Here is a 17,997-nt window from a genome sequence, read left to right as displayed (position 1 = left end):
TGTGTGTGTGTTAGGGAGAGAAGAGTCCTGCGGGGGGGGGCACGGAGGACTGGCGCCCAATCTGGGTGTGAAGACGTGGCGGGATGTGCGATGGTTTGCAGGGTGCGGAGTGTGAGGAGCCCGTGAAAGGAGGAGGCAGAATGGGGTGAGTCCAGGGTGCGCAGAGTTCGGGCCCTGGGGTGTGTGGTGGGAAAGGACTGCGGAGAGGGGCACGCGTGGCGTGAGGAGAGGTGAGGAGAGGAGGAGGCTGACACGGGGGGGGGGACGGGGGGGCTGTTGCGGGGACAGGGTTTGGTGAGGGGTGAAGGCCTGAAGATACGGACTTTTCATAGCGTCAGGGTGTAGGGACGGGGACTGCGGTGAGGGGCCAGGATGCGCGGTGAGGGTGGGGGACCCAGGTGGGAGGCCGGGGTGTCTGAGGGCCCGCGGGCTAGGAGGTCGGAATACGGGCGGGCGGGCTAGGGGCCTCCTGTCAGCCGGGGGTCACGTGTGCGCGGGCTGGGATGAGGGCTCAGGGCAAGGGGCGGAGCAAGGGGTGAGGGTTCGAGGCCAAGGGTCTGCTGCCAAGCGGTTCAAGCCCCCGGGACCCCACGTCAGGGCCCCGGGGAGCCCGGGGTCGGGGGTCGGGGGTGGGGGCCCAGGGCGGGCGACTCGCTCACCTCCGGCTGGGCCCGCACTCGCTTCCGGTCAGGTACGGCGCGACCGCTGGAGGGAGGCGGAAGGCGGTGCCTCATAACGACGCCCCGCCTCTTTCCCTTACCTAACCCGCCCTCGGAATGGCCTCCTACGTTCATTGGCTGGCCGCGGTGAAAGGGGCGGGGCCATTCGGCCAAGCGGTCTCTGACAGGCGGAACCCCGGATGGAGGAGGCTTGAGAGCGAGCCGGAACAGAGCGGATTTGAGGCTGGGCCGCCAGTTGCAGAACCTCCGCTCCCGACGGTTCTGTGCTTACCCCGTCTGTCTGTGTGTAAGGCCACGTCCCAGGGCCCTGTGTGGTCACTGTGTCCCTAGTGTCCAGGACAGCACCTGGCAGGGAAGGTGCTCCTCAACATGTGTTAGATGAGTAGCTGAACATCGAGTATTTACGTTTTCACAGCTCGTATGTACGGCCCACATGGTTGCACATTGCCGACAGAGCACTGTCCCACAGAAGAGGAAGCCAGGGCTCAGGGCGACGAGGCTCAGGGATGAGGCAGAGCTCCATACAGGTACACGAAGCTAGAAGGGGCTGAGCACTGTTCCAGCCCAGGTCTGCCCGGTGCTCCTGGTCTCTGGGCAGTGGTGCCACGCGAGCACAGGCAACAAAGCTGTTCAGCACTTAGGGGCCAGGCGCGTAAAGCTTGGGGAGAGAGGAAACTGGACATAAGGCATCCCAAGCCCTGTCCTGTTCAGAGGGTGCTGGGCACTGCAGAGCGTGGTAAGCAGTGGAATGGCATGGCTGCTGGAGGCAGGAGGAGATAGAGCAGCCTGTTGTTTTTGTTCGGGTAATGATGGGATTGTGGACAAGGGAAGGCCTGGTCATGGTGGAGAGTACACAGAGAAGGTATACTTGGCAGGGCTTAGCAACAGGGGAGGTTAGAAAGAGAAGGAATGAATTGGGGCTGGAAGGTGATGTCACAGGCTGAGACGTGGAAGAGTGCAAGAGATGAGTTTGGAAGGCAGTTAACTTCGGTTTGAGCACCTTGCTTTTGAAAATACTGACAAACCTGAGACCCATGTATCTTCTCCCAGGGATTCTGATCCTTAGCAGACCAATTGCAGAGGAAGAAAAGCAGCTGGAGTGAAGCCAGACAGTCCTAGACACAGAGTGAACATTAGTCTATCTGTGGAGCAGACAGACTGTTGCCTGGGCCAGGCTTCTCCCTAAGACTCCAGGCTTCTTCTGCCCCTTCTGAACCTGGTTTTCTGGTCGTCCTTTCCAAAATGTGAACTTCCTTTCTTACTTTCAGTCATTCTTCCATTTGTTTAAACAGCCCAGGGCTGATGTATAGCACTTCAGAAATATATGAATCAGGATTAACTTTAATGGGTAATGAAGTCAGCCTTCACGAAGACTAGGCATTTATTAGGCTTAGAGCGGGCCCAGGATTCCAGGCATAAGGTCCACTGAGAGTAAAGGTCAGGGTGCACAAAAGCCTGCCTTGTCTGGGGAATGGAGAGGAGACTCAGACAAGGTCAGTTTGGCTAGAGTGTGAGTGGCCTTGAGTACCCTGCCTGACAGAGGAAGGTTTGCTATCTGAAACATCCTGCAGTACCCAGGCAATGAAGTTCTGAGTTCTCAGGAAGCCCAGAAGATGTCAGTCTGCTCTGTCTATGGCCTTGTGCATCTGAGACCAGCAAACTGCCCCCAAATGTTTCCATTACAGGAAACATTTCCTGGGCACACATCCAGACTACACCTCCTAGATTCCCTTGCAATGAGTCCTGGCCAGTGAGATATAGATAGAAGTGCTATGCCTTGTCATCACAAAGTGACCCCCTTTTTCTCTTGCTCTATGTACTTGTTCAGTGTTGATGCCGAAGGCAGGGCCTCTGTCAGCCCAGCTCCTCTAATGATGGTATGGAGCAAAGCCCCCACCTCAGCCAACTAGATTTGAACTGAGCAAGAGTTAAACTTTCATTCTCCGAAGTTATGGAGATTTTAGAATTTATTTGTTATAGCTGCTAATCTTACCTAATGCAGATTTTGCTAGCCCATAGGACATAAAGTAGCTTTTTAGGGTCTGGTAGGTTGTCACCAGAGGTTTATACCTTGGTTTAGCACTATGGCTTCTCCTCTCCTTTATTTTAACTAAGAACAAGCCCAATAAAATAGCTTTAATAGTTGAATTTCAACATTAATTCCAGCTGTTTGGAAACTTCACTGCTCTCCTGGGATTGGGTGAGCAAACCAGTGCTGGGAAAAGAAACCTATTGAAATCCAGATTTTTTTTAGGAAAGGTTACACAGGCACTATGAGAAGTAGAAGTCTGTGAAAATATTCTGGAAGCCCAAGAAAGCTCTGACATGGAATGGAATGTAACATTTTGTGAGGAAAGTTGTACTTTTTTTTTTTCTGTGCCGGGGATCGAACTCGGGTCCTGGTGCTTGTGCAGCAGGTGGCAAAACCACTGAGCTAAATCCCCGGCCCAAAAGTTGTACTTTTATAAGCTCATGGAGACTCAGGAGAGATTAGGATCCTTGGGAATTATTTTCCTTTCATGGCCCTTTTGTTTTGAGACAAGGTCTTGCTTTGTAGTTCAGGCTGGCCTTGAACTCACTATGTAGCCCAGGCTGGCCTCAAACTCTTGGCGATCCTCCTGCCTCAGCCTCACAAGTGCTGGCATTACAGGCGTGGGCCACCATGCCCAGCAGAGTCTGGTCTTTGAGCCCTTGCCTCCCCCTTCTCCCTGACCCTCCTGCTCTCCTCCCTTCACACCAGCCACAAGCCCTCCTGTGCCTGAACTTCACTGCAGCAGGGGCCTCTGTCCTAAAAAGCTTTGACTCATGCTATCCTCTTGGCCAGGTGTGCTCTCCTTTGAATGTCCCTCATGAGTGCTTGCTCCCTCCTTCCCTTCAAATCTGTAGCCAATGGCCCCACTCAGGAAGGCCTGGCCCTTACCACCATATGAAATTGCCACCCACTCCTCCACTGTTCCTTCCCTTACTTGCTCTTCTCTCAGCACTCATTTCCATCTGGCTTACATCTCCCATGTAATATGTACATTCTTCTTAGCCATTGTCTCTGTTCCTCTCTGAACTCTTAGTCCCAAAGAGTTTCCCAGTTTTGTTCACTGCCACATGCCAGGGCCTTGCACACTGTAGGCGCTTGGTAAGTACTTGGTAAATGGGTCATTCCCCAAAGCCTCCTGGTTTCTGCCAGCTGCTCTGACCCCTGATCATGCCTGCCTTATCTCATAGTGATTCCACATGAAGAGAGATAGTTTGGTGTTCACCACTGAATCTGCAGCACAAGGCTATGTCTGTGGTAGGTGCTCAACAAACACTGGTTCCTAACTGAAGGCCCAGAACTGGAACTGATTCACTTCTAGGTTCTTAGCATCTAGAGAATGCTGAGATCTGGATTCATTTGAGCAAGCAGCAGTAGTAATTGAGTGTTACACTTTTCATAAAAATTATTTTTGGTTTACTCTAATGTCATTTTAATAGGAAAGCCAGCCTGAATGAAAGAATATGTGACTCTAGGTTATCCCATATGTCCTCACAGATACTGTCAAATGGAACCCTGCTGCAGGCCTGGGACAGATTCCTCCCTGTGCCTGTGCATGGAGCAGGCAGGTGGGCCCGATTCTCTGCAGGCAAACAGAAGTGGCCCCAGGGAACAGATGAGGTTCTGAAGCAAGAATTTATTCCAAGTGCACACGAGGGTGTGCATAGCAATCGAAGAGCCTCATCACTGAGCAAAGACACAGTCACAGACTCTCATGAACAGTCTCCTATCCCAGTACTTCCTTTGCCATTTTTCTGAGATAGGGAAGAAAAAAGGCCTTCTAGTTCCCAAATAAAACACAAGTGCCTATGGGGTGAGAGAGAATTACAGAGCCTTATTTTTATTATTATTTACCAAGACAAAAATCAAAATTCCTCCCTGCTCCAACCCCACTTCTACCACTTGGGCCCTCAGGGAGCAGCATCTCCCTGAGGAGCACTGGCTGCCAGAGCTGTCCTTGGAGTCCAGGCACCTGTACACGGCCACCCCTCGTGCCTGAAAGCCAGCCACAGGCCCCTTCCTCCACGACGTGGGTGTGAAAGGGCAGCTGGCATTTCTCCAGCCTTCAGTTGTTAGCTTTGGGAACTTGGAAAAGATCAGCGATGTCCAACAGGGCTTGCCGGATGTGGTTCCCAAAGCGTTGAGCATTCTGTGGGAACTGAGAGCTCAGGGACACCTACCCATGACCTCCCACCACCCTCTCCCCACACACAAGGACTCTTCCCCAGTTAGAGACGCAGTGTGCTCCCGAGCTGCCCCTGATGACAACCCTCCTCAGAGCTGAGCAGGAACAGGGGAGACTCACCGTCTCTGAACTTGAGAACTTGCTAGAGACGTGGAAGAAGATGGTGTTTTCACCTGCAATCATATAGGAGACCCCATACCCATCATCTGCCACCTGAGGAAGAGGTAAAGGGGCAAATGTAAACTGACCTTGAAGAACTAGAGGCCAGGCTCATGTTGTGTTTGGTCTTTGCACCAGAACTGCAGGAAGAGGCTCCATTCTCCCTGGGGTCAGCCTCCCCCAACCTAGGAAACTGTGAAGACAAGGACTATTGCCTCCTGTGGTTCTGGACCCTTCTGAGGGAGGGATCCAGGATTCCCGATTTCCTCAGGGGGCTCATAGTTGAGACTACTCCCTCCCTTCAGGGGGTCTCTGGTCTTTTGACAAACGAGCCCGTGTACATGTCTCAGCATGTCTCCTTCAAAAGAGCTGGACTCCTGGGGAAACATATTTTCAAAGGGCCCAGTGTATTGGTCTGTCCCGGGGCATGGTCATATTCCAGCAGGGAGGCACCTGGGTTGGCTGGTTCAGGTTCTTGTTTCTGTGGCCCAACTGTTACCATTCTGCCCTCGTGCAAGTCCAGGACTCTCCTCGGATTGAGGTGTCCTGTTCCCATGTAACCTGGTCAAGGTTCTCACTCCCCATGGAAAGCCTGGGCCCCAGTGCTGCCCACCACCCCCTTCAGCGGTACTCACAGGGCCAAAGCCACCTCCTGCGGCCAGGTAATTGGGATACTGGTTTGGGTCAAACATGCGGATCTGGGACTGAGGGATCTGGCTGGTGGAGAGGCGCCAGGGTTCTGATAGCACCTGCAACAGGGAGGCTGAAGCTGGTCAGATGCTAGGCACTCAGCAGGCAGCTGTCTGGCTGGTGGCAGCAGAGAGCTGGTCTGCGACGGGCACCACGTGTCCTGTGGGAGGGTGCGTGCAGAGCTCCCTGGGCCGTGGTCCCCTGGTGCCCACAGCCTGTTTGTAGCCTCTCAGCCTCTGCACAGATCCATCTTGCTGTCCAAGACCTGTCTGACCTGCTGTCCTTCCCCTCGCTCTGCCCCTGCCTCTCTTCCTTCTCTCACTAGCACGGTTGCCACCCGACAGGTCACATTTTGTCTGTTTTCCTTCACAAGCATGCCGATTGCACCAGAAGGACCCTGTTTCTGCTCCATCCCAGGAGTTCAGGCCTGGGTGTGCTGTGCTGTGGGAAAGCTGAGCCCTGCCCTCCAGGCAACTCCAAGGGAGTCAGCTGTACAGAAGGCAATACGAGCCCCATTACAGAATTCTGGCTGAGCCCCTGGACCTGAAACTGAGGGCATGAGGACACACCCGTCCACCACACTGACCTCTGCCAGGAATGGGGAGCGGACCCCCAGGTACTTAGAGACCAAGTAAAGGCAGAAGAGGTGCCTGTCAATGCCAGCGCCCGTCATGGCTAGGCGGTACATGTTCTGGTGCTTCTCTGAAGCTTTCCGGAAGAGATTTTGGAGGTCTGCTTTCTGCGGGGAGAAGTAGAAGGGTAAGGAGTGTGGTCCTTCCCCTTGAGGCAGACAAGAGGTGCAGGGAGGTGTGGAGAAGGGATTGGGCAGGCTCACCACGTGGGGCCCCTTCGTCATGGCCTGCACAAAGACTTTAGACTCGCTGGTACAAGAACGCACAGTCTCGGTCCGGCCTTCTCGGAACATTCTGGTCATTGAGGCCTCATAGGTCAGGCAGAACTTGCCCTTGTCCTGGGGCACAGAGGGGGTGAATCTGGCAGGTGGCCCCTATGCTGCCCCACCCACTCAGTAGTCCGAGGGAGCTCCTACCCGGAAGTGAGCCAGCTGCAGGGCAATTTGCACGAAGGCATCAGGGCTGGTCCGACACTTCTTGATAAGGCCCTTACCAAAGGGCAAGAACTGGAAGCAGTACAACTCCACATCGTCTGCCAGTGCCTTGGCTACTTGGTAGGAACTCTCGATGACAGCCTGACACTGCCAAGACATGGAAAGAGGTCAGCTATGGGCAGAGCTCTCCAAGCAGGGCTCTAGGTCATGTCTAGGAGGCATGAAGTTTAGGCAACAGATAAAGGACAAAGTGAGCCTAACATCTCCCAGAGGAGGGACACAAAGGCCAGGCTGAGCTGGGAGGGCAGAGAGGCACCGCCCATGGCTCAGAGACTCTGCCTTCCCTGAACCCTACCTGACATCCCGAGAAGCCCTGGTCCCTTCCTCCTAAGGACCATGCCAAGTGTGGGGTCAAGAAGGGAGGAGAAGACACAGCACCTCACACCTGCCCCCCATCCCCCAGCCTGCACACCTGCTCAGGAATGTCCCATTGGAGCCGCTGAGGAGGTGCCAACATCGGGTTTGGTTCGCCCAGGCAGTGCCCACTTTCTGTGTAGCCCAGGTGTAAGGTGTCCGTGCCTAGGACAAACTGCAAGGAGAAAACCCAGCTAAGAAACAAGCCTCAAGCCAGTGCCCACCCTGCAGAGCCCCTGTCCAGGCCTGTTACCTCCCATAGATGCCCAATAATAGGGGCATCTGCCCATGCATGTTCTGTGTTGAGGCCCAACACACCATTCTTGAAGGAAATAAGAGTGAAAGACTTGTCAAACCACCTGAAAGAGTAGACACAGGGATGAGCCAGAGCTGGGGATGTACATGGGACCCTAATACACAAAACTAGCCATCACCAACCTAACTCTCCAACTCTAACTACTATCCGTAACCCCAAACCTAACCCTACACTTAACCCCTATTCCTAACCTTCAACTCTATCCCTGTGTGTAACCAATAGCCCAATAGGCACCTCTATCCCACCACAAGTAACACTACCTAACCACTAGTTATGACATTAACTTCTACTTTAATTCTTCAGCCCTAACAGTAACCTCTAAACCTAAACCTTAACCTGAAACCCGAACTCCTAACCACTAACCCCAACATCTGACCAGGGGGCTAGGACACACACCTGTTGTAGCAGTTGCCATGTAGCAGAGCCTTGCCATACAGGCTGAGACTGGCCTCATCATCAGGGCTGTAGCAGTGGGACTCCTCGTCCAGGGCCACAAAGAAAGCAGCGCGCTCAATGGCATCCAGAGAAGCCTTGTTCTTGCCAGAGCTGAAGAAGGTCTGGCGTGCCTGTGCCCACTCTACCCTGGGGGCACATGGGCAGCTGAGTCGTGGAGCCAATGTGAACTTGGGATGAGGGCCCTTCCGGGATGGATGGGGTCTGGTGGGGCACCTGGCTTTCCTAGAAGGTACTCTCCCAGGTGGCTACCAGCTGTCAGGTGGATGACGCCAGCTCTCCACTGCCACTACCACCAGGACCCATCAACAATCACACAGGGCCTACATGCTGCCATTTGGTTGCGCCTCTGGCTCCCAGTCCCAGGGTAACAGGAAGAGCCAGGCTCCTCTCCTCAAAGGGCCTTGAGGGCCGGGGATTTAGCTCAGTGATTCCGTCGCCTGCCTTGCAAGCGCAAGGTCTCAAGTTTGATCCCCGGTACCAAAAAAAAAAAAGGGGCCTTGAACCTAGGCTAAGATAACACAGGCTGGTACCTTCCCCCTGCAGTGAGGGCCGCCAGCTTTTCCTCCCCAGGCTGAGGTGGGGAGGGGTCGTCCAGGATCCTCTGGAACTGCATCTCCAAGTCCCGAGGCTTAAGCAGGCGAGAGCCCTCATAGAGCCACACCTTGAAGAAGCGGCCCTTGTGGTAGACGGCCACGTGTCTGCTCTCCGCGAGGTGCTGCAACACATCTGTGATGGCCAGTGGGCAGGCTGAGGCAAGGCCTTGGGAAGCACCAGACCCCACTCCTGAGCCCTGGAAAGGTCCCATTTCCCACACATAAGTGGCCCTGCAAACTTGGCTTTGCCCAGCCTCTGCCTTGGCCCTTCCTTCCCCTGGCCGGGGTGGATCCAGTGTGGTAGGCCAGCTCCTGTGTGCTGGGTGTTCCCATGACTTCTCACAACAACCCTGTGAAGTACCCCACATAGGAGGAAGCCTATGTGAACTGCCCAAAGAGGCAGGGTCAGAAACAGGGAAGTCAGCTGCCTCTGCCAAACTACTGGTGAGCTCCTCTTCCCTCTTCCAAAGGCTACATGAAGGGCAGCTATGCTTCTGCTGAGCCCCACTACCACACAGTGCTCCTTCCCATGACCACCTTCCCATGCAAGGAGTCTTAGAGGAGAGGAGCTCTGATCTGGGCTTCTTGGGGTCCCGGCACCAGTATTCCACTGTAAATAACAGATGTCTAGGATTTGTTACAAACTACTCCTCACAGGTTCACTACTCTGAGACACCTGAGGTGACTGGTTATGAGGAGGTAGTAGGGCACCCGGCCATGGTGGGCCCAGAGCTGGGCCTTGGTCCTGATGCGTACCTGTCTCCTTGCCAGGGATGCGAGTGGTGTTGAACATCCTTTCCATCTGGTAGCTGCACATGGGCACCATGCCTAGTGCCATCACCTGCAGGGAAGGTCCGACGCGGCTCAGGCCCAGGTCCCTCTTCTCATCTCACCCTCAACCCTGATGCAACTCACAGGCTTGATCTCTTCACGGTCCAGTTTGCGACGATACATGATCATGGCATGGACAGCATTTCCCAGGCGGGCAGCCTGCACATCTGTGTTCTTGACAAGCACAAGGTCCTAGAGATAGAGCAGAGCCCACAGGGCAGGAACCTCTGTCTGGGTGTCATCTGGGTCTCATCATCCTGACAGCCAATTCATTCAGAGGCCTGGGCTTGCATTTTCTCTCTCCAAACCATCCTGCAGGCTGTCAGGGTGATCTTCCAAAAATGCACAACTGACATGAATGCCTCTGCTCCAGCTGTGACCAGAGCTGCTTTTTATACCTATTTTATTTGTTCAGGTTTTGCTTATTTTGCTTCAAAGAAAGGGTTCCACCACTCAAAAACAGCTTAAAACTTTTGATTTGGGAAGGGTGTATCTGCATTTCTGGAAGGACAGTTTGTGGAAGATGTGAATTCCAGCAGGCTATTCAATGGAGTGTGCTTTTGACAGCAGGAGAGGAGAATGCATACTGGGCAGCAGGAGGCCGTCTGGAGACAGTCAGGAGCAGTGCCAGTCACGTGGGGTGACTTCCTGAGTACTAAGAGAATAAGCCTGGCTCTTCTTGTGGTCTGGCTCCACAGAGGGACAAAGCAAGGCATGTTAGAACTATCCCCGGAAATGGTGTCAGGATACCTGGGAACTTATGACTAGGGTGCCAGTGAGGAAACCAAGGAAGGAAGTGACTCGGTGTGAGCTGGGCAGGCACAGTGAGCCCTGAGAAATTTCCAGAGGCAGTGACAGGCTGTGGTGTCTTGGCGTTTTCCTCGTCCTGAGGATCCTCAGTGGCCCTAAGGTGCTTCTAGACTGCCCTTCCCTTCCCTTGTGCCTCAGACTTCACTCCATAGCACCCACCCACCCATGCAGACTGCCTGCAGTTGTCTTCGTTCCATAGTCGAGGACACAGCAAGCACACACAAGAAGCCTGAGAGGCTCAGGTTCTTACCATCACGTAATAGTTGCTGTTCACCGTGAGTGGGGTTCTGCCTCTGAGGTAGATGTACTCTTCCCACCAGTCACTCACCTGTGGGTAGGTAGGAGGTTAAAACTGGGGAGGAGGCAGCCAGGGCATATGGGTCAGGTGGAGCCCAGGAGGGCAAACTCACGTAGTTAGTTGCCCACCACGACTTGAGTATCAGGTACTTCTGCAGCCTGGGGGCAGTCTTGTCCTGGAATTCTTTGGCTAAGGTCTCCATGCGGTAATATTCCTCATCATCCAACAAGGGCTGCACAGACTCCAGGTACTGTCCAGCCAAGTGGTCATCATCACAGGGCCAGACATCACTGGCTGCCTTGGTCCTAACATTCTCCCCACCACTGCTTCTTCACCCAGGCCCAATCACTCTCAAGTCCACTATTTAAAGGCAACTAGCATCTGTGTTTAGATAAGTCCTCTGAATTTAGCCTCCCACATCCAGCAGGACCCAGGCCCTCACCCTCTGAATTGTGGCTCGCACGCCGGGCACAGGAAGCTTGGGCAGAGATGTCTGGAAGCTGTAGAGCATGGGCCGCTGGCTGGACAGAAGGCGAACACCGATCTGGGAGCACAGGGCACAGTTTTAGAGTGGAAGCTAGCAGGAAGGATGGACATAAACCAGCAAATGACTGAGACCCTCAGAACCATGCCAGCCACTTTCAGGACAAACCCAACACTGGGCACTAGCACCCAGTCTGGCTACCCTTCCTACTCAGAACTCCAAGTGAAGCCCTGAGGCTCAAATCAGATGCCTGCACCCTCCAATGCTTCTGCTCACAGCCCAGATCTTGGTGAAGTGGCTGGTCTTGCCATGCATCTCAAACATCCACCCATGGTAGGAAAGCAGCAGCTTCAGGGTTTGGCGGAATAAGAAGATGCCTGTCACCCAGACCCCTGTGGAGAAGATGGCCATGCTGAGAAGTGCCCGAGTCTGTGGGGTCTGGTAGGGGCCACACCTGTGAAAGAAGGAGGAAGGTTTGCAGGGGATCCTCTTGGGGCCAGCCTTGGGGGAATTCTTTTCTTTCCCTCTTTTTTTCAATACCAGGGATTAAACCCAGGGCCTCTACACTGAGCTACATCTCCATTCCTTTATTTTTTTATATTTATTTTGGTTTTCTGAGACAGGGTCTTACTACGTAGTTCAGGCTCACCTTGAGCTCACTACATAGTCTGGGATGGCCTCGAACTCATGGCAATTCTCCTGCCTCAGCCTCCTGGGTAATAGGATTAGAGGTGTGAACCACCCTGCCTGGTGACCTGGGGAAACTGACTCTGCAGTGGGTGGTTATGGACTGACTCTGGTGAGGCACTGAGGAGCAAGAACCTCTCTGGCTATACTCAGGTCTGAGTTGTCAGGTATGAACTAATGTGGGACTGGAGTGATGGTGGCCCTGGGGAAAGGCTGCCCTTGTGGCCACTGTGGTCGCTGTCCTGCATCTGGCCTTGGGAGCTGGCCTGGCCTCCCCGCTCTGCCTGACTCTTGTGCTCTCCCAGCTTACCTCTCAGGGAGGCACCTCTGGATACAACAGACCAGCCCCATAGAGATGTCCACTTCGCAGTAGGAGAAACCCACCGTTGCCATGACAATGGCCAGCCAGCTGGTGGGGCTGCCAGGGTACACACCCCTAAGAATGCCATTCTGTGGAGCAGAAACAGGCACCCTTGTGGAGCAAGAAACTGAGGAAATCAGACAACCTGGAGTCCCGGCAAAAGCCTCCTGGTCTTTGCTCAGCCGCCTTCCATGCTCTTCCTAGTCCTGCTCACAGGTTCACACCTGCACATGCTGTTACTCACTGCTCCCACCACATCTCAATCACCCACTCTGGTTTCTGCCCTGCTGGCACCTCTACCTGGCAGCACTGCAACTGGAACGGTGACAGACCCTGTCAATGGGCAGCAGCTGACCCCCCCGAGACACACACACACACACACACACACACACACACACACACACACACACACACACGCTGGAAAGGCTGGGAATACCACCTGCGCCCACCTTGATGCGAATCAGGCGTTTCTTCCAGGAGTTGATCCCGGACAGGTAGATGTGTTTCAGGGCTTCCCTACTGAGCCGGAAGTCCACCCCGTCTGGGGTCACGGTGAACTGGAAGGCCACGGCCTGGTGTGCTTCCGCCATCCCGGGGGTTGGTCGGCACCTGCGAGGGGGGAAGCGGGGGGGGGCGCAGCACGCTCAGGAGGCCCCGCCCCGGCCCGCGCCCACCCTGGCCCCCGCCCTAGTGGCCGCCCTGTTTGCGCCCCCACCTCGCGCCCTCCTGCCCGGCCCAGCCTTCCTGCCCGCCAACCGCCGCCAAACCCTCGCGCTGGCATCCAGCCGGCCACAATGGGGCAGGGGTTCCAGAGGGGTCTGGGCCTCGAAAGCCAGGAGCCCCAAGGACCACAAAGGCACGCTCTAGGTGAGGGAGAGGCACCCCAGGAAATGGAGTTGGCCAGGACACGGGGGTTTCCGGCAGGTGCTGCCAGCCTTACGGGGCAGGACCCCAGCTCTGTGCTCCTCCTGAGCTGGGTTGGGTTCCAGGACAGGGGAGAGGGCTCGGCAGGCAGGGGCAGGCGCTGCGGACCCTACTCACAGCTCGGGTTCACTCCCGTCAGTGCATGGGGCAGGTCCCCACGTCCTTCAGGCCTCGCCACCCTGGCCCCGCCCTCACTGGCAACCTGACACCCACTCCCAAATCGGGGTTGAGAAAACAAACCAAACGCAGAGCCCAGGACTCCCTCCCCTCCAGGGTGGAAATCAGGAGGGGTGGACAGGGTTCTCACAGCTGAAGGCTGCTCCAAGGTCTGGGAGCCTGGGGAGACTCAAAGGATCTCACGTGAGGATGGTGGCATTAGAGCTAAAAATAGCCAAATGTGGGGAAGAGGTCATCAATGTGTCAGCTGCGCAGGCTGTTCCTGGATTCTGGTCAGGGCTGGCAGCACCAGGGCCCTTTTTGTAACTCCTACCACTCCCCACCCCCACCCCAAGGCCTCCTAGTGTGTTAGGTCTAAGCTGGAGCCAGGGGAGTGGGCTTAGGGCAGAGGATCCCAGTAGGCAGACACTGAACAGAGTGGTCACTTCGCCTGTGTGGATCCTTCATGTGGTATTCCTGCCACTTCTGAATAGCATCAAGACACAGTGTGAAGGAACAAGCTCATTTATTTAAGTGTACAGCTGTGGGGCTCCTGCCTGGCCGCCCACCCCGGAGACCTGCTCAAAGTGGGGGAAAGGTCGGTCTCCTCAACCACTGTCTCATTTGGGGACAGCCCAGTCCCCCCTCCAAGGTCCTGCCCTGGAGGCTCCAGGAGAAATCCAAGGACTGAGGGTTGGCCAGTCAGGAAGATGAGTGGAAGCTGGTCAGCTGCCTCTTCTGCTGGAAGTAGAACTGGAACCGAGATTGGGCATACTCCTAGGGAAGGAAGCCCACCCCACAAAGCGATGAGAAAGCCTGGGACCAGCACACTACACCGCCTTGGCTGCCCAGATTTCCTAGAGGACGTGTAGCTCTTTCTGCTCCCCAGCCCACATCTAACATGCCCACTTCTTGGGCTACTTACCAAGTAACCAAATTCTATGGTGGACATAGATGCCTGGAGGATAGACCACAGACCCCAGAAGAAATGGGACGCCAAAGCATACCTGGGAGTAGGGGGCAGGAATAGTAGGGGCTTTCAAGATCACATTTGGTGTTATCTGGATCTCCTCCCCAGGCCAGTCAGTTCCCCAAATTCTAACCTCTTCCTCCTATTGTCCTAATCTCTACCTTGTCGATTCTTCCAGCTCTCAAACTCCTCCTCCTCCTCGCCTCAGACTTCATCTTCCATCTCTGCCCTACTCTGTGCTGTCATCTTATATGGAGCCCCATCTAATCCCTGCCTTACCCTCAACCTGTTCCTTCTTCCTCACCGATTAGCCTCTACCAGCAAATCTTCTTCCAGTTTGTTCTGCTCCTCTTGGGGAAGAATCTCACCTTTCTTTACCTCTGCTAGGTAATGGCGAATAAAATGGAGCTGAAATCAATGACAAGAGTCAGAAACTGAGTGGCACATTTCCCAGTTCATATCCTTTCTGGCTATTTCTTCCAGACTTAACCTCCATCCTCCCTCACAGGATGAGTCATGCCTCTTGGTCCCCAGTTGGCATACCTGTTGTTCCCGAGTAGGGTAGTCTGTTGGCTGTGCTTTGTAGAAAGGCCATTCCTCATGAGTATAATTGTAAACCCACTCGCAAAAATGGTTCCCAATGTCAAAGCCTCTGGGGGAACAAGGCAGAGGTTCAGACCCCAAATACCCTGGGCAGCTGGGTTAGAGACATGAAGATCTAATCTGTTTCCTAGGGCCCTGTGGGAACAGGTCCATAGGAGGCTCCCCTCCCACCTTCACCTGTAGTTGTAACTACTGTACTCAAAATCAACCAGCATCAGACTGTCAGCATTTTCTGGCTCTGAGAGCAACAAGATGTTCCCTGGGGAAACAGGGTGGGGTTCTGGTCACTTCAGAGCTTTTCTGGCCCCTCCACCTTGGATTGAGAGACTCAATCTTTTGTCCTACCTTCCTGGACGTCATTGTGGCAAAAGACCACTGGTGATGGGGTAGATTCTAGCAACTTCCTGTAGTGATAGAGAGGAATGGGTCCTGAGTGACTAGAATCACCCTCATAGGCCAGGCCCTGACCCCAGCCATAAGCAAATCATAGAGAGGACAATGCTCCTAGAAGAGGTGCCACTTCCTTTCACCTGGCAACCCCATCCTGTCTGCCCTCACCTGAGGTTGTCCATCTCATCCTGCAGGCTGTACATCTCCAGCAGGTCCATCTGGAGAAGGGTAGCAGAAGGCAGGTCCTGGATCTGCTTTAGGTACCTGAAACCCAAAGAATATGGTACACTGGATCTGCTATCCATCCCACCCCTCTCCTATCTCCACCTCAGGCCAGACTACGTCACCTGTTTTCCTGTCACTGTGACTTGGCTGGGAAACCTAATCCACTCAACTGGAAGAGTGGGTTTAGTTCAGGTGTGCAGGTTCCAAACCGGACTCACCGCTCCATGGTCCCAAATAGCCAGTGGGGCTCCTTTGTGAAAGGCATCTCCATGCCATGGAACCGGGCCATCTTTGCGGCAATAGCTGCTGACAACACTGGCTTTCGAAGCTCTTGAGTTTTCAATGGCCGGCTCTGCACCCAGGAGCCTATCAGGGTGGTGAGGGGGCTGGGGCAGGAGGGGGAAGGGATAGGAGATGGGGGGAGGTCAAGGTCTTGGGGAAAGTCCCTGCCTGCTGGGATGTGAAGACATTGGGGAAGGAGACAGGGGATGAGGAAGGAGAGGCGGGACTCATACTGGGAGGTACTGTTCCAGCCGGCCCTCTGGAAAGACTCCATAGAGCTGAGGCCCCAGCGACCGCTCTGCAAGGATGGCGAACATCACACTTTCAAGCACCAAGGACTCCACGCCCTGAAGGAAGATGGATAGCAAAAGGGCCCCAGTCAGGAGGGGCCAGAGCCTAGTGAGCGCTGGCGCACACAAGAAGGTCTGCTTTCCCCACCCACTACAGGTGGGACTTTGGGTCCTACTGCCTGGGGGCTCCGGGGCACAGGATCTAGTATGACAAGGTGCAAGTATTTTTTTTTTTTTTTTTTTTTTTGCACCGGGGATGGAATTCAGGACCTTGCGCTTTCGAGACAGGCGGCGGCACCAGTGAGCTAAATCCTCGGCCCCAGGTGCAAATAATTTAACCCCTGAGCCTTAAGAGTCCTCAACTGCGCAATCGAGACAACACTACTTGTCCCACTTAAACCATAGGTCTTAAACTAAAGTCACCGGCCACTGCGACTCTCACCCGCACCCTCACCTGCAGGATGGCCCCATACAGCCGTAGCAGCACTTCCCGGGGTTCCTCACCAACGTTGGGCAGGTGGTTCGGAAGCGAGCAGCGGAAGAGCAGGTTGCTGAGGCCTCCGCTGCAGACCCACACCCGGTGCGTTCAACCCCGGATCAGCCCCGACCGCGGACCTCGCCTCCCAGCTGGGCCACCAGTAACTCCGGTCCCACCCGGTCCACCACTAAAACCTCTGGGGTCCAGCCCACAGAGAACCCCGCCTTTCATCCCCCCCCCTCCGCGGCCTGTCACTAACCCCGCCCCCGGCCCACCAAGGCCCCGCCTCCCCCGCCTCCCGGCCCGTCCCGGCCCAGACTCGGATACTCCGGGGCTGTAGGAGCAGGGAACGCCATGAAGAGCCCGAGGGTGATCCCCGACCCGGACCCGCGCACAGGAGGGGCTGACCCTTGACCTCCCACCTCACGGGGCAAACCCTCAGCTCCTCGGGCCGCACTCGGCGCCAGGCCCCGCCCAGGTACTCCCGGCACCATTGGTAGGCTCGGCGTTCGGCGTCACGCGAGAGCGACGAGGAGCGCCTCCGGTTCGGGGTCGCGTTGGGGAGCTTAGGCTGCTCCAAAGTGTCCTTGGCCAGACGGCCGCCGACAGCCCCGCCTCCGACCACAGCTGTCCCCTCCGTCGCCATGGCGCGGCCTTCGCCGGGCCCCACGCCCAACCGCCCTCAAATCCCTTCTGGCGGGCTCGGCTCCTTCCGGCCGCGCTCGGCCCCGCTTCCGCCGGCTTGCGTTTTTCCGGTTCTTCTCGGTCTTTCCGACTCTATCTGGCTCTGCACAAGGACTTTCGGCTCTCTCCGTGAGCTCAATTCGGGGGCTGTTTCCAAAGGCCGACTCGGCGTCTCTCTACCGTGCCCCGCCCTGCTCGGGGCAAAGACCATTGGCCTCTTTCCCGGGAGGGGCGTGCCCTCGGCTCGCCTTCGGAGCTAAGACAGACTTTAGCTTGGACGGCGCCCGGGACCGAGAAAATGTGCGCCAATCAGGAGCGTCGTGAGACGTTGCGCGCTCTGCGGCGCGTCACTTGGCGAGCGCAAGCCCCGCGGGGTCTGCGGAGGGCGTGGAGCAGAAGTGCGGAGTTGCTGCGACTACCGTACAGGCTTCTTTTCCAGGGCGGTTTGGTGACACCAGGGTGGATGAGAAACACGTTTAGGGGGTGGAAAGTGGGAGCACGTGGCAGGTGCCCAGCAAAGCAAACACTCGTCAATGAATGAGTGAAAGAATGGGGTCCTTGGGAAAATTCAAGGCTCCCTTGTCAGTAAAGATAACCTTGAATGAAGAGGCCTTTGCTGCCCTGCTTGAAGCTGTTGCCTTCACTGCCTTTCTTGGCTCCAGACCTAGGGCTAATTGCAGAATCAGACCCTGGAACAGGCACTTGGGCTTAGTCAGGTGGCCCTGGCCCAGTGGGCAGAGCTCAGCCTCACCTAGGAAGGAAGGCAGGAATGGCAGCCAGGAGGTTGACCCTCGGTGGCTGGACCTCGGTGCTGTTTGGGATAATAGGTGGGCAGTGAAGTAGCTGATTGGAATAAGCAGAAAGAAATCAAAATTGGGTGATGGGAAGGCTAATGTCACTTGCTGCAGCAGAACATCATAATCCCTTACTCTGTTT

The 17,997-nt window shown here is 55.4% G+C and overlaps 3 protein-coding genes across 8 annotated transcripts in view; all 3 read right to left on the bottom strand.

The window, feature by feature from the left end:
* The window catches only part of Syce3 (synaptonemal complex central element protein 3), a 30,951-nt gene extending 30,175 nt beyond the window's left edge, over positions 1-776 (bottom strand). The window contains exon 1 of the mRNA XM_004845291.3: positions 660-776. Within this exon, the coding sequence (XP_004845348.1) occupies positions 660-734 (75 nt within the window). The 5' untranslated portion in view covers positions 735-776. The remainder of the gene's footprint in view (positions 1-659) is intronic.
* A 3,747-nt stretch (positions 777-4,523) lies between these two features.
* On the bottom strand, positions 4,524-13,403 carry Cpt1b (carnitine palmitoyltransferase 1B). 6 transcript variants are annotated; one of them, XM_004845289.4, is made up of 19 exons: positions 13,291-13,403; positions 12,509-12,668; positions 12,009-12,148; positions 11,288-11,465; positions 10,970-11,071; positions 10,640-10,777; positions 10,480-10,557; positions 9,504-9,611; positions 9,345-9,429; positions 8,526-8,754; positions 7,936-8,121; positions 7,477-7,582; positions 7,282-7,398; positions 6,792-6,956; positions 6,579-6,713; positions 6,330-6,482; positions 5,689-5,802; positions 5,015-5,107; positions 4,524-4,858 (listed from the first exon to the last, which is right to left on the bottom strand). In XM_004845289.4, the coding sequence occupies exons 2-19, from the start codon at positions 12,647-12,649 to the stop codon at positions 4,775-4,777; spliced, it is 2,352 nt and encodes a 783-aa protein (XP_004845346.1). In that variant the 5' UTR covers positions 12,650-12,668; positions 13,291-13,403; the 3' UTR covers positions 4,524-4,774. The 6 variants fall into 6 exon arrangements, with proteins under 6 accessions (XP_004845346.1, XP_087069733.1, XP_087069732.1 ...); XM_087213607.1 differs by having other exon boundaries at positions 8,526-8,721; positions 13,224-13,331; XM_087213606.1 differs by having other exon boundaries at positions 8,526-8,721; positions 13,101-13,294.
* Positions 13,404-13,648: 245 nt separating this feature from the next.
* Positions 13,649-17,239, bottom strand: Chkb (choline kinase beta). Its single transcript, XM_004845286.4, has 11 exons — positions 16,800-17,239; positions 16,354-16,462; positions 15,843-15,956; positions 15,546-15,679; positions 15,271-15,366; positions 15,058-15,116; positions 14,890-14,971; positions 14,653-14,761; positions 14,414-14,517; positions 14,065-14,146; positions 13,649-13,916 (listed from the first exon to the last, which is right to left on the bottom strand). The coding sequence occupies exons 1-11, from the start codon at positions 17,021-17,023 to the stop codon at positions 13,842-13,844; spliced, it is 1,188 nt and encodes a 395-aa protein (XP_004845343.1). The 5' UTR covers positions 17,024-17,239; the 3' UTR covers positions 13,649-13,841.
* Positions 17,240-17,997: the final 758 nt, after the last annotated feature.

This window comes from Heterocephalus glaber, unplaced genomic scaffold (assembly GCF_053883595.1).
Source record: "Heterocephalus glaber isolate CG9 unplaced genomic scaffold, H.glaber_assembly_v1.0 deba00001444, whole genome shotgun sequence".
Lineage (NCBI taxonomy): Eukaryota > Metazoa > Chordata > Mammalia > Rodentia > Bathyergidae > Heterocephalus > Heterocephalus glaber.
Note: the sequence above shows the minus strand (reverse complement) of the source record. Positions and strands in the feature narration are given on the sequence as shown.